Below are 13,819 nucleotides of genomic sequence, written 5' to 3'. Positions count from 1 at the left end.
ATCTTCGTTTTTATATTTGGTGATTGATTGAAAATATTTAATAAAGCAGTTGCACGTTTACATCATGATCTTCCTTTGTTAATTTACTAATTAAATTGGCTGATTGGAATTTCGTACAACATTTTGTTTTTTTATCAACAAAAGTAAGTTTAAAATAAAAAAAATATATGATTATCAATTCCCAAATAACTTATGTCTATACTTTGCTTATTGGCTATTTTTTTTCGACAATAATGTTTTTTCTTACTAAAAAATATATTTTTATACTCAAATTGATTTTCAAAAAATTAAGATATCAATTTTTCGTACATAAAGAATGTGATTTGATTATCATTTTAGGCACGTAATTTAATTTATGTGAACAACTATTTTTGTTTACTTATATATTAATTTTTTTTAACAAAATATATAATTATAATAATTAATTGAGTTGAATGTAACTTGAGCCAAGTGGATGATATCCGATTCAGTGAACAAAATTCCCTATAAATAAACGAATATTAGCTTCCCACGATTCCACAACAACCAAAAAAAAGCATAGAGAAAATAACATTTAATTAATTAATTAAAATGGAAAGCCACTTTCGTGTATCACTATTAGCAGCTGCTCTGATCTTACTCTCTCCATCTCTTCACTTGGCCTCCGCCGCCAGACCCGCCGCCGGAACCACCAGCACCGAGTTCATCAGAACTTCATGCAGCGCCACGGCATATCCAGCCCTCTGCTTCTCCTCCCTCTCAAGCCGTGCAAGCGCCATACAGCAGAGTCCCAAGCTGCTTGCTCACGCAGCCCTATCTGTCAGCATAGACACCGCCCGCGCCACCTCCGGTGAAATGGTCAGGCTCTCACGAGGCACCAAGATGACCCCAAGGGAATTGGGCGCCATGCACGACTGCATGGAGGAGCTGGGTGACTCGGTGGACAGACTCAGCAGCTCCATGGCGGAGATGAACCAAATCAATGGCTCCAATTTCGGGTTGATGATGAGCGACATTCAGACGTGGGTCAGCGCTGCCTTGACGGATGAGGACACCTGTATGGAGGGCTTCGCCGGAAATTCCAAGGCCGGCGGTGTAAAGACAACTGTAAGGGGGAAGATTGTGAATGTGGCTCATGTAACCAGCAACGCTTTGGCTCTCATCAACAGCTATGCTTCTCTCCATGGTTGATCCTTTAGCTATATATCCGTAGTGTGATATAAAATTTTGGGTGATCTGCGTGGCCGTTTTTAATTTGCTTTATATTCTCATGTGATATCAACATTTGGTTATGTACTTTTTATGACGAAGAATGATACATTTACATAATAAAAAAAAAAGAAAAACTTTTATTACAAGGGCTTAAACTTAAACAGGGAAAAAAGACTAGTCAATTATTCTCAGTTGACCATTTATCTTCTTGCTCTTTCTTTATTTTGGAAATTGTTGGAGATGTTTATGACAGTTGTGAAAAGGTTTTTAGTTTTTAACTTTAGATTGACAGAAATGTGGCACATCATATAAACTTCTCTCACGTGGAATAAACATGTTAAACAAGTGGCATCGACCCGACCATATGCTGCCCAAATGGCACTGCCACACAAGCATACTTTGTCCATATGGCACTAAAGCGCCTCCACGTCACACTCATGTGACCTGTTGAGATGCAATAACTGTCTTTGTTGGGTAGAACCATGACGCTTGGGCTGCTATGTGGTTTGAAACGATTTGAGTTACACCATTACCAACAACTATAGCTTTTGGTAAAACGGTAAGCTTTCGATCCTACAATTGGTATCAAATCCAAGATCATGTGTTTGATTCTCATTGATTGCAAGGAATGTAATTATTGGCAGGGAGTTTGTTGAGGTGAAATAATTGTCCCTATTGGGTAGAGCGATTGAACCATTGTGCTTGAGATGCTATGCGATTAAAAAGATTTGAGTATGCGATTTAAAAATATTTGAGTTACACCATTATCATCGAATGTAGTTTTTGGTAAAGCGGCAAACATTCGATCTTACATGGTCTTAGATGACAATTGCTATAAATTTAACTTGTAGTCCCGATATATGGACCCATATGACTTAATCATGGCTTAAAGTTCAGGCTAAACCAATAGGGTTCAAAACTCAAACTAAGCTCTAACTAAAGCCAACAAATCAAGCCACCCAAAAGCCCGAAATCTGTTTTGAAAAATTAATATTCTAAAAATATTTATTCGAAATCTAGATTTTAATTTTCCCATTAATTTCAACTTTTGTTGAACGAAGTCCACTCAAGTTATTTTTTCAAGATTATTTTAGCCAAAAACCCAATTATTTTCCAACAATACTTAACACTCATATTCGTGGAACTAGGGCAAAAAAATTCATCCCATCCAGTTAAATATGATTTAGACATTTAGCTATGTAGGGCATCATGCACTTTGTCCAATTGAAATTGAAATATAATAAATAATAAAACTGGAACCTGCATAAACTGACAAATTCAATTTGGCTTGGTCGATGTACTTACTCAATTTGCAAAGTTTGGATAGAACTTGTCCATATTTTATTTTCTTGTTTTTGTCCATTTTAGCAATATGGTTGCATGAATATTACTCTTGAGTCTCGAAGAACTTAGCTACATAAATCTATAAATCTATCTTTCATTTTATTTAAAATTAAATATTTATTCACATACTGAATTTCTTTTATAATCAAACTTTAATTTGAATAACACTGTCTGTATTTCAAATTTCAAAAAGAGCTTCGAGTTGTTCAATATAGTCCAAGCTTGACCTATTATACAAAAGAGTAGGTCTCTTGTGAGACGGTCTCACGAATCTTTATTTGTGAAACGGGTCAACTCTACCGATATTCACAATAAAAAGTAATACTCTTAGCATAAAAAGTAATATTTTTTCATGGATGACCCAAATAAGATATATGTCTCACAAATTACTACTCGTGATATTGTTTCAGACTCTCACACAAGTTTTTACCTATACCCAAAATATGCTGGTATGCAACTCATTTTTTTGAAAAAAATAATAATTTATTTTCACTGTGCATTTTAATTAGACAACTTCCCATTTTCATTTGGTAGGTACATAGGGATTAACTCTTTTAATTATTCAAAGTTTGGTTATAGTGTGATATATATATATATTTTTTGTTTTTATACTTTTAGTTCGATTTTATCTGACATCATGTTCACGTTATTCGTTGTCATGTCAACACTTTGACGATAATCAGATTGAAATTACAAAAATAATATATTAATTTATTACATTCAGATCAAAATTTTGATTAATTAGACTAACATAAGATTTAGACTAGTGACAAAATTAGCTTAATTATCCTAATTTGGTCTCATTAAAGTTTGACGTTTAAGTATCAACAAATGGCGTTTTCGATGATATTAACACTTGCATGTAAGCAAATTGCCCAAGTCGGCCTCATAATAATAGGCAGATATTATTTTATAGCCATAATAATATAAAACTAATATTATTAGTATCTTGAATAAAATTAATAATGATAATGATATTAAGTAAATATTGTGGGCTCAGTTTCTTGCTCTCTCTGTCACGCCCCGAGACCGAGTTTAGTCGACACCGGCGTTGCTCAACAATCATATAATCGTTAAACAACAAGCCTCGTAGTACAGTATATACCAAAACAAGTTTATTTCTCATAATCAACAAAAAAATCGTCTTTACAACTTTAATACCAAAATAAACTGATTAAAAAAATTTTAATAGTACGGAAGCGATAAACATAAACTAATCTTTAAAACTTCTGGGATAACTTGAGATCTTCTACCATCCCCAAAAATTCTCTTGCTCCTCTTCATCCATTTGTTCTTCGTTCTTATCTGGGTGGGGAGGAAGTAAGGGGTGAGTATTTTGAGAAATGCTCAGCAAGTGGGGGTCGTTCGAAATATATAACATATACATATACTTGAATTCAAATTTTACATAGCATATCATAACTTGAATCATAACGGATATTCATACTCCATAATTATAACATATCATATATACTCGTATAACATACTCGTTTAGCATACTCATATAGCACTGAAAGTCATCTAATTTCCATGATTTCCTGATATCAGTCTCCTATATGTTAATCCTCTAAGGAGTGAGGCCATGTCCAATATGTTAATCCTCTATGGAGTGAGGCCGTACAACGGTTACCATCCCATCGCATAAGGGTCATTGTTCGGAAATCATTTCCCATATCCAATCGAATCCTAACAGTGCTTTGAACATATAATTGGCAAATCTTGAAGAAAATATATCATGAACAAGGAATTATACTCGAACGAATTTTCAAAAACGAAATAATTCATACGCAACATATTTTAAAACAAGCCCACTTACGAAGAACAAGTGTGGCAAACAAAAACTCACTTACGAAAGAATATATACAAAAGACAAGTGTGCAAATTATAATATAGCAAAAACACACTTACGAAGGACAAGTGTGCAAATTATAATATAACAAAAACACACTTACCTCAGATTTTGGATGAAAAATAACGTGAAGGTTTATGTACCTGGAGTTAGAAATTCCTTCTGGGTTTGGACTGCAGCAGAGCTTCGCTACTCGGCAGAAATTGGAGAGGAGAGTTTCGAAAATTCAAGAGAGAAATTTCGAATTTGAGGTGTGAATTTTTCGAATGGAATGCGTTGGTATTTATAGGGGTGCATGAGGTGAAAATCTTACCATAATTCGGTTGATATTCTTTCCAAAATTTGGAGATGCTCTTTTCATAAATTTCGAAATAATTCTTCCATAAATATTGATATGTTTCCTTGTTGAAGAAAGCTGTCCTTTATGTAATATTTCCTTCCAATTAGGTGGATATCCAGCCTTAATTTACTTTGTATCTTGCACTGGATTTCGAAATTCATGTATTTATTGGCTTGGAATCTCAAATATCATGTATTATTTAATATTTTTGAATTTATTATAACTCGAAAATAAATTATTATACATGTCTATATTTAATTAATTGCATGCCCAAAAATTTGGGTTCTCACACTTTCTTTATTTTGGGAAATGATTTTTTTAGTATATTAGTTTGTTCAATTTTGAATTTTGGAAGTTTGGTTTTGTTATATTAATTTTTAATTATTTTGATCTAATAATTGACTTGACAGCTAACAAATTAGCAGTTTTCAATATCACATCAGTATTTCTCAATGTTACTTCAATATATTCTAGTTTTATAATTTCAATTTGATCAAAATAGTCGAAACTAAATAGTTAATATTAATATACCAAAATCTTGTGCGATTCGAATTATCTTTTTAACGCAAAAATAGATCATGTCCCCTAAAAAAAAAAGAGAGATACGTACACAAAGACTATGGATGGACACAGCTACAAAAGTGACAGTCCCATAAATAATGATATAAAATAAATTCTTGTGATTTTTTTCTTAAAAAATTATAAATTTTCGCTCGGGTTGAAGGATTTGTTAGCATCTACTCTATTTTTTAAAATAATTTTTATAAAATTATTATAAAATTAATAACCTAATATCTTCGTAATTTTTTAAAATCACAAAAAAGTTATAATTTTGGTCACATCTCCAACCTTCTATTGTAGATTAATGTGAAATTCCCATTTGCAATCCACGATGGTCCACCACAGTATAAACAAAAATCTCGCGAAATCACAAACTTAAATATGTAATAAACAATAATAAAAAAAATATCTCTCAGGTCCAACTATAAACACATTGAATAAGCAAGTTTAAAAATTAAATATGTTATCAACTACGACAGAAATAGTCAATTTCGACTAACCGAGCCCGGACCTGGACCATCAGTTCCGTAACCCGGCCCTTAACCGGCACGAGTGGCACAGTTAAGAGTCGGGATTTTCTTGACCCGGACCTAATCCGACCTGTGGACAAATCTATCAAGTGGGAGATAATTTCAATTTTTTATTTAAATAATTTTTTTTATCATATTAAATATAATTATTGTTTGTTGTGAGAAAACAAAATTTAATGCTGTTGATAAAACCTCTCCAAGTTGATTTCGAACTTGCTCTCCAAGTTGACCACTGGTCCACACACACACACACAAACAGGTTAACATGCATTGTTTGTGCTTTAATTGATTGAAAAAGATTGAAAAAATTGGAAGTATATTAATCCTAGTCGGCTGTTATATCTATTTTATCCCAAAATTGCAAGGAATAAATAAATTTAATTTTTTTTTTATGAATAACTATTTTTTAATAATTATAAAATATTCCTCTACACATAATTCTCCATCTTTATATTTATTAAATCCATTAGATTTAAGTAAGTAGATATCTCAATAATTTTTTTTTTTACTAAAATCAATTATCATAAATTCCTGGCTAGAGGTAAATTTTGATGATGGAATGTGGTTTACAGATTTGGAAATATTATGAATAAAATTTCTATTTAAAATAATATTCTGTGAATTTCTTTCCATATTTACACATACATACCTTGATTTAATTAGGAATTGCTTATAAAATAAATTTTCTTTAATTCATAAATTTGTTTAAAATTATTGGGACAACCAAGAAATGCTTTGTTTGATATTCATTGGTATGATTTCTATCCAACACAAAAGGAATCATGATATATATTTTGATGGGGCCTCACTGCCTTTCCAAAAAATATTTTGCCTACTTATTCGATCATTTATCAATATAAATAAATAATATTACATTACATTGGCTGATTGGAATTTCGTACTTTATTTTGTTTATATCACCACAATTATTAAATTTAAAATTATAAGATTAGATGACAAATGCAGATAGAAAGGATTGGTATAGATAATCTCCCAGAGCTTGCAGAATCTTTTGCAAACTTCAAGGTTGTCGGCTGTGTTTGTGTGAATATACGTGAATGACAAGAGTTTAGAATCAAGAAATATGTGGATTTCAGAATCCTTCAAATGAGAAACATACCTGCTATTTATAGGAGAAAATATCATGATTATCTCGTTTTCAGTGTCCACCTACTAATTATAGCAAGATGGTTGCACATACCCTACTTCTGATAACTTATCTGATATGCAAAATCCCTGTAGTTCTGACAGATAAGATATCTTATGCTTATGCACGTGAGTGCGGCACTGTTTCCGAGGTAGCCCGGGTAAAAAACTTCCCGGGAGATTGCATGAGAGTTCGGGCGTCTGGTAGCCCAGGGAGAAGATGACCCGGGCATCCTCTGTGTAAGGTCCAAAATTATGACGACGTAATTCAACTACATGCAAATCTAGGAAATATGAAAAATGATTAATTAATTTATTTTAATTGCTTAATTGATTATGTGACATGCACTTTTATTTATGCTTTGAGATATTTTTGAGAGATTTTAGTATGGGCTAGACTTTTCAAATTTATCGCTTTTTAGGTTTCGTATACGTTTGACGATTTTATGTTTGAATACTTCACTTGATTTCTAAATACTAGTTGATTGTTTTATTTTAAAAATAATGCAAAAATATTTTATACAGGTTGTTTAGGGTTCGACCGAATTGTTGAGTTTATAAAAAAAAAATTCTAGTATTTTTTAAGCAGTTTAATATTAAATATATAATAAGAAGTAGATTCGTAAATAATTATGGAAATGAAAAGGAATTGGCCCATCGGAGTTATCTAAGATCCTATGGTCTCCTCCGTGCAAGTAATATAGCGCAAAACGGTCCGAAGATAAAACCAAAACAAGAACTTATCTTCCTTCACAAAACCAATCAAGGATTACTGGTTTTGTGTAAGAAGTAGAAGAAGAAAATGGTATCTATCTCTCATGAACCATAATCCGTTCCAGCAGTGCCCCCTTCGGTCATGATCGCAGCAGAGTGAGTTCCCTGCATTAATCTCTCGTTCATTCTGATGTTAAAAATGAAACTTTCATTTTTTTCAGGAACTTGTGGAATAATCTAAATGGATTGAACTTGTCAGAAAAATTAGGGACCATTTGGTGTTGACACAGATGGTACTGTAGGAAGAGTGCAAGCCAACCTCGTCTCTAATCTCATCGCCTTTTCTGTTTCAGATTCGAGGAAATACACCAAGAAGGATTGCGGTTTTTAATAAGTTGACTTCGCTCTATTTGTAATTGGTTTTCCTTCGGTGTCTTGTCAACGTATTGAAGCAGATTCACATAGGATTTTCCATCTCCATTAGCTTAATGTTTTCTAATGACAGACTGTTGAATAAATCCGCTTAAATATGTAAAAGAAGTTGTAATACACCTGATATAACGTATAAATGTAATGGTAAAGTAGATAAATAAAAAAATTAAGTAATAGAGGAGAATTATTACAACAAAATATGAATTTTTGTTGTTGCTTTTAACTGAAAATTAATTTTGTGAAAAAAATTCAGTTTGTGTACGATTTTAGTAGTAAAGTTAAGTTGAATCGTTTTTTCAGGAAAAAAAGTTCGAACTTTTTGATTAAATTTTACTCGATTCGATTTTAACTGAATGTTCGTCCATACCGTTACTAAACATGAAAGTTTATACATCAACATTTTGTTAATCACCATCAAACAATTCGAGGGATTCAAATAACAAAAAGCGAAGCATTATTTTCAACAAAGAAATTGAAATTTAGACATTCAAATACTGAATTATTAATGTCATAATAAAAGAAGGAAGAAAGCTGACACAATAATCCAAAAAAATAAATAAATAAGTGCCACAGATAAATGCTTTCGGAAATGTGGATTTTTCAAGAATTTTTTTAAAAAAAATTACATTTTTTATGTGCAATTGTTGATTGTTGAGGAAAATAAGTCTTTTTTTTTTTTTTTTTTTTTTTTTTTTTTTTTTTTTTTTNTCAAGAAATCATTATATCTTGATGGCATATGGTACCACTAGCAAGACTACAAGTCAACCCCATTATTTCTTCTTTGTAATTTCATCTCAGATCTAACTCAATTATTCTACATCGCCCATTTCTTCTTTAATCTCATTCCATCTTTCTCTGTTTCAGATAACATAGTGGAGCAGATCAACGTTGGATTTTCCATCTCCATTCGCTTGTTTTCTAATGGCAGACTGTTGTTGGTTAAATCGGCTTAAATATGTAAAAGATGTCGGCAAATTCATAGTTACTGAGGTCCTTTGGCCTCCCGTCAAGCTCCATATCAATTATTGGTGGTGCTTCGACGGAAATGTTCAAGGCCTGAGGGATGAAATTGGTTGTTTGGAAAGGGAAAGGCGCAATATGGAGGGAAAGATTGAAAATGCTCGGCTTCGTGCGGAGAGTGCTACGACTGAGGTTGAAAACTGGTCAAATGAAGGCACTCAGAAGCTTGAGGAGGCGACGAGGATTTTGCAAGGATGCGATGATCTGAAGCGATGGAATATAATCCCACGGTACTCGGTGGGAAAGAGTGCCAAAGAAATAGCAGAAGGCATCGCAAAACTACGAAATGAAGGAAATTCGATTAGGATTGTTGATCCAGCCCCTCCGGCATCAATGGTATCTATCTCTCACGCACCAACTTTGGAGTTTCAATCGAGAAAAAGCATGGAGGAAGACATCATCAAGTCTTTGAAAGATGGCAACGCCCGCATGATAGCGATTTGCGGCGCGGGAGGTGTTGGGAAGACAACTATGGTGCGAAGAATTGAGGATAGGGTGAGAAAAGAATTTGATGAGATTGTGACTGTAGTTGTCAGCCAACAAACTGACAAGCTTAAAATTCAGAAGCAAATTGCAGAAATTTTACGTTTGGATTTGAGCGAGGAGACTTTGGATGGTAGAGCACATAAATTGCGCACCAGGCTAATGGATTCGAAGAAGAAACTCATAATATTTGATGATGTTTGGAAAAGATTTGAGCCGGAGGATATAGGAGTTCCTTACGGAGGATGCAAAATTATATTGACGTCTCGGCTCAAAGATGTATGTGAAGAAATGGAAGCCGATAAAGTTATTGCAATTCAAGTCTTAGACAAAAAAGAAGCTTGGACACTTTTTAGAGAGAAATCTGGTGATTGCGTTGATGATTTATATTTGCGTCCCATAGCAGAAGAAGTCGTAGCAGAATGCAAAGGTTTGCCAATTGCGCTTGCAACCGTTGGTAAAGCTCTGCAAAAGAAAAATATAAAGTCATGGAAAGATGCACTTTTACAACTGAGAGGAGCTAACCCAACGAATTTCCCGCAAGTTCTGGAAAATGTTTATATGCCTCTGAAACTGAGTTACGATTTCTTGGAAACTGAAAATGAAAAGTCCCTTTTCCTGCTATGTTGCTTGTTTCCCGAAGATGATAACATCCGGATTGAGGACTTGGCTTTGCTCAGCTGTGGGTTAGGCATGTTTGAGGGAATCAACAATATTGAAGATGGAAGAAACAGAACATTTCATTTATTGGAGAGGCTTAGAAGTCGTTTTTTATTGATGACTGGTCGTGATGAACAAGAGGTAAAAATGCATGATGTCGTTCGTGATGTGGCTATTTTCATTGGTTCAAAAGAAAATCAAGGGTTTTTGAATGTGTGCTCAATGGATTCATCTGGCAATTGCAATTGGATGTCGGTGGAAATTTCAAATATTGCCAATGCCAAGCTTCCAGTTGGGTTGGATTTTCCAAATCTTCATCTCTTGATGATTCTGAATTCCAATTATTTAGAATTTCCCCAAGGATTTGATGTCAATGATATTTGTTTTAAAGGAATGGAGGAGCTGACAGTCTTGTATTTTTCACATCAAAATTTTCAATCACTTCCATCATCTCTGGAATTCCTAAAAAAACTTAGAAAGTTGCACTTGGAAAATTGCGAGGTGAAAGACATATCAATTGTTGGAGAGTTAGCAAGTTTGGAAATTCTTAAAATCCTGTGGTGTGAGTATGTTGAAGAGTTACCAGCAGATGTTGGGGGATTGAAATTTCTAAGATTATTAGAATTGAGGAATTGCAAGAAACTCAAAAGAATAGTGGCTGGTGTCATATCAAGATTGGTCGGGTTGGAGGAATTGAAGATAGTTAATTGCTTTAACAAATGGGAAGCAACGGGAAATGTAAGTGAAGAAAGGAATGCTAGTCTTTCAGAACTTGAATCTCTCAGCAATTTGACTTCCTTGGAGATTGATATATTTGATCCCAACTTGGTCGCCCAAGAGATATTGCTTTCAAAGCGGTTAAGAAGATATCAAATTCGTGGTTGGGAGGAGGGCCCATTTTTATTTCATGGCATGAATCATGAGAGAAGAATCACACTCCAATTACCGAGAGACGTGACAGTAGGAAATTGGTTTCGGCGACTAGGAAAGAACACCCAGTCCCTAGCATTACGTGGAGATGGTTCAAATAATTTTAATCTAGGTGAGATTGAAAGCTTGAGGGTGCTCTTATTTCAAAATTGTTCAACGGCGAAGAAATTGATGAATGCAATCGATGGGAAATTCCCCATGTTGGAACACCTGCTGCTGAGATATCTCAGAGAGTTGGAAGAGATAATTGATGGTACAATTCCAGAGGGATCCAATTCCTTCCAAAATCTAGAATCACTAGTTGTTGAACATCTTCCCAAGTTGGGATATTTGTGGAAGAGTCCAAATCAGAATGTTTACCTGGTCAACCTAAAATCCATAACCATTGACGATTGTCCCAATCTACGATATCTCTTCTCAATGGCAACAGCAAGGAGTCTTGTACAACTTCAAAGCCTTCAAATTTCTTTCTGCGACACGATTGAACAAGTGTTGTGGAATGAAATGGAAAGCAACACAGAGGCTTCTATTAGTGAGTTCCCAAAGTTGAAGAAACTGCAACTGTACTGTCTGCCAAACCTTTTAGCTTTCACCCAAGGAGTTGAATTCATAAAATTCCCCCATTTGATAGAACTAGGAATCAACAACTGCCCAAAACTCCGAACCAAAATCGACAAATACCCAACCGGGATGATTGAGCGGCTCCACGTTCGTAATCATGACACTATAGAAGAAATATTTAAGGATGATGGAAATCGCCCTATCATATTCCAAGAATTGTATGAATTGTGCTTAATTGATCTGCCATGCCTGACAACGTTCTACAGAGGTGTTGAAAGCATCAAGTTTCCAAAGCTGAAAGAGCTGTGGATTGAAAATTTGCCAATGCTGAATAGTTTTGTGCCAACAGATTCAGAACCGACCGACGACCATCATTATCTTCATTTCTTTTGCAATAAAAAGGTACGTCTTTTCTTCGTAATCCCCAATAACCCACCAAAGTATTTTAAATAATATAACGTCATCTATGTCCATATGCTAATAATATACATATCGAGAAACAAATATTTCATCATTATAATTGTTATTGCGTTTGAACAGTAGTAGCAACAATAATGGCTTTTGTTTTATTTTATAATCATGGCCATTGCCTTTAATATTTTTTTTATGTTTGTTGCATCAACAAAAAGATGCTAGCGAAATGCGAAGTGGTTATGTTTTACAGTTGTGATGATGCATAGTGTATTTGGATTTTACGTTTAGATTAAATTGATTTCATTTTGATCAATCAATGAATTGTCATTTAATTTGTCTATCTTTTACAGGTTGAAATTATTGGTATAAAGACACTTAATCTAAGGGACATGCCCGATAAAATAAGCAAGATATGGTGTCGTCATATCCCAATCAATTTCTTTCATAATCTTGAGAACTTGTTTATATATAAAGTTGATGGCATCAGAAACTTAATATCATCTGCAATCGCAAAAGCTCTTGTTAATCTCTTTAGACTACATATACAATGTTGCAAAGAGATGATTGACGTGATTGAGGATGAGACGCATGTAATTGTTAACTTTGTTTTTCCTAATCTAAAATATTTGGATTTTAAAGACAATAAAAAGTTGAGAAGTTTTTGTCAATGGAAGCACGCATTTGAGTTGCCATCACTTGAAGATGTACAAATAACTGACTGCCCTCTGATGAAAACTTTCACTTTGGGATCGTTAAGTACGCCAAAATTACGTCGGTTCCGAATAAATGGCGTGGACATTGAAATGAAAGACTTGAACGGCGGTATACATCATTTTATAAGTACTAAGGTAAGTTTCTACGAATATTCAATACATAACTTTCATCTTATTACAATGTATATTTGTTGTTTATATGTTGCATATGTTAGAATGAATTTTTGCTTGTATGACCCCTTTTTATATTTTGTTTTTATAATTATACTAATGTTCATGCTCTTTTCCCTTAATGTACTTGACTTGTATATTTAACATGTGTCGAATTCATTGTTTTGAGAGGTTAGCATTTTTATTATTGCAATATGCTAAGAGTATATTTTCTCTTTCAATATTATTCCTTCTATTTGGTAAATATGATTAACTCGTTCAATTATCGTAATTACTCTTCATTATGATAAGCTTAATCTTAAATTTGTTTATTATGCAACTGTTGCCTGATCGAGGTCTACTCGTTTTGTTTAAATGCGATACTATATAGCATAATACAAACGAAGATGAGAACAAGGATGAGTACAATGAGGATGAGAAGCATGAGGACAGGAAAGAGACAGAAGGCGGGGAAACGACCGAGAGTAGCAACAACAATATTATGTGAGGTAAAGGTATTCAAATTGATTTGTTTATGTTTTGCTAGTGAAAGGAGCATTGACTCATGATTCTAGATACACGTATTAGCTTGTAGCCAATTTATTTCGGTGCTGAAACTTACATTGAACCCGTAAAGAGGATGGAAATCATGGTATTCGCAACTTTCAGTCGAGAAGTTCGAGAGCTTCGATTTGGCATTAGTATTACCCTAGTTTTTTAGTTAATCAAATACCCATTTTTCCAAGAGGAAGGTATAGTCCTGAAGTATTGAGAAATTTTT

At 33.8% G+C, this 13,819-nt stretch overlaps 2 protein-coding genes across 5 annotated transcripts in view; both read left to right on the top strand.

Moving 5' to 3' along the window:
• The first annotated feature begins 509 nt into the window (after positions 1-509).
• On the top strand, positions 510-1,275 carry LOC140983034 (21 kDa protein-like). Its single transcript, XM_073449905.1, has one exon. It carries the CDS (start codon positions 571-573, stop codon positions 1,168-1,170), a length of 600 nt encoding a protein of 199 aa, XP_073306006.1. The 5' UTR covers positions 510-570; the 3' UTR covers positions 1,171-1,275.
• A 6,471-nt stretch (positions 1,276-7,746) lies between these two features.
• LOC140983052 (disease resistance protein At4g27190-like) overlaps positions 7,747-13,819 on the top strand; it is a 76,815-nt gene continuing 70,742 nt past the window's right edge. The window contains exons 1-4 of one of the 4 annotated variants that reach the window (XM_073449931.1): positions 7,747-7,831; positions 8,972-12,163; positions 12,526-13,023; positions 13,430-13,547. In XM_073449931.1, coding sequence (XP_073306032.1) covers positions 9,029-12,163; positions 12,526-13,023; positions 13,430-13,546 — 3,750 coding nt within the window. In that variant the 5' untranslated portion in view covers positions 7,747-7,831; positions 8,972-9,028 and the 3' untranslated portion in view covers position 13,547. Of the gene's footprint in view, positions 7,832-8,914; positions 12,164-12,525; positions 13,024-13,429; positions 13,791-13,819 lie in introns of those variants that run through there. The other 3 variants (XR_012176379.1, XR_012176378.1, XM_073449932.1) reach the window with 3 other exon arrangements.

This window comes from Primulina huaijiensis, chromosome 8 (assembly GCF_012295235.1).
Source record: "Primulina huaijiensis isolate GDHJ02 chromosome 8, ASM1229523v2, whole genome shotgun sequence".
NCBI lineage: Eukaryota > Viridiplantae > Streptophyta > Magnoliopsida > Lamiales > Gesneriaceae > Primulina > Primulina huaijiensis.
Note: the sequence above shows the minus strand (reverse complement) of the source record. Positions and strands in the feature narration are given on the sequence as shown.

What these genes read in the sequence shown, in the direction of transcription:
- LOC140983034 (XM_073449905.1), top strand. Translation starts at nt 571, where the DNA reads ATGGAAAGCCACTTTCGTGTATCACTATTAGCAGCTGCTCTGATCTTA.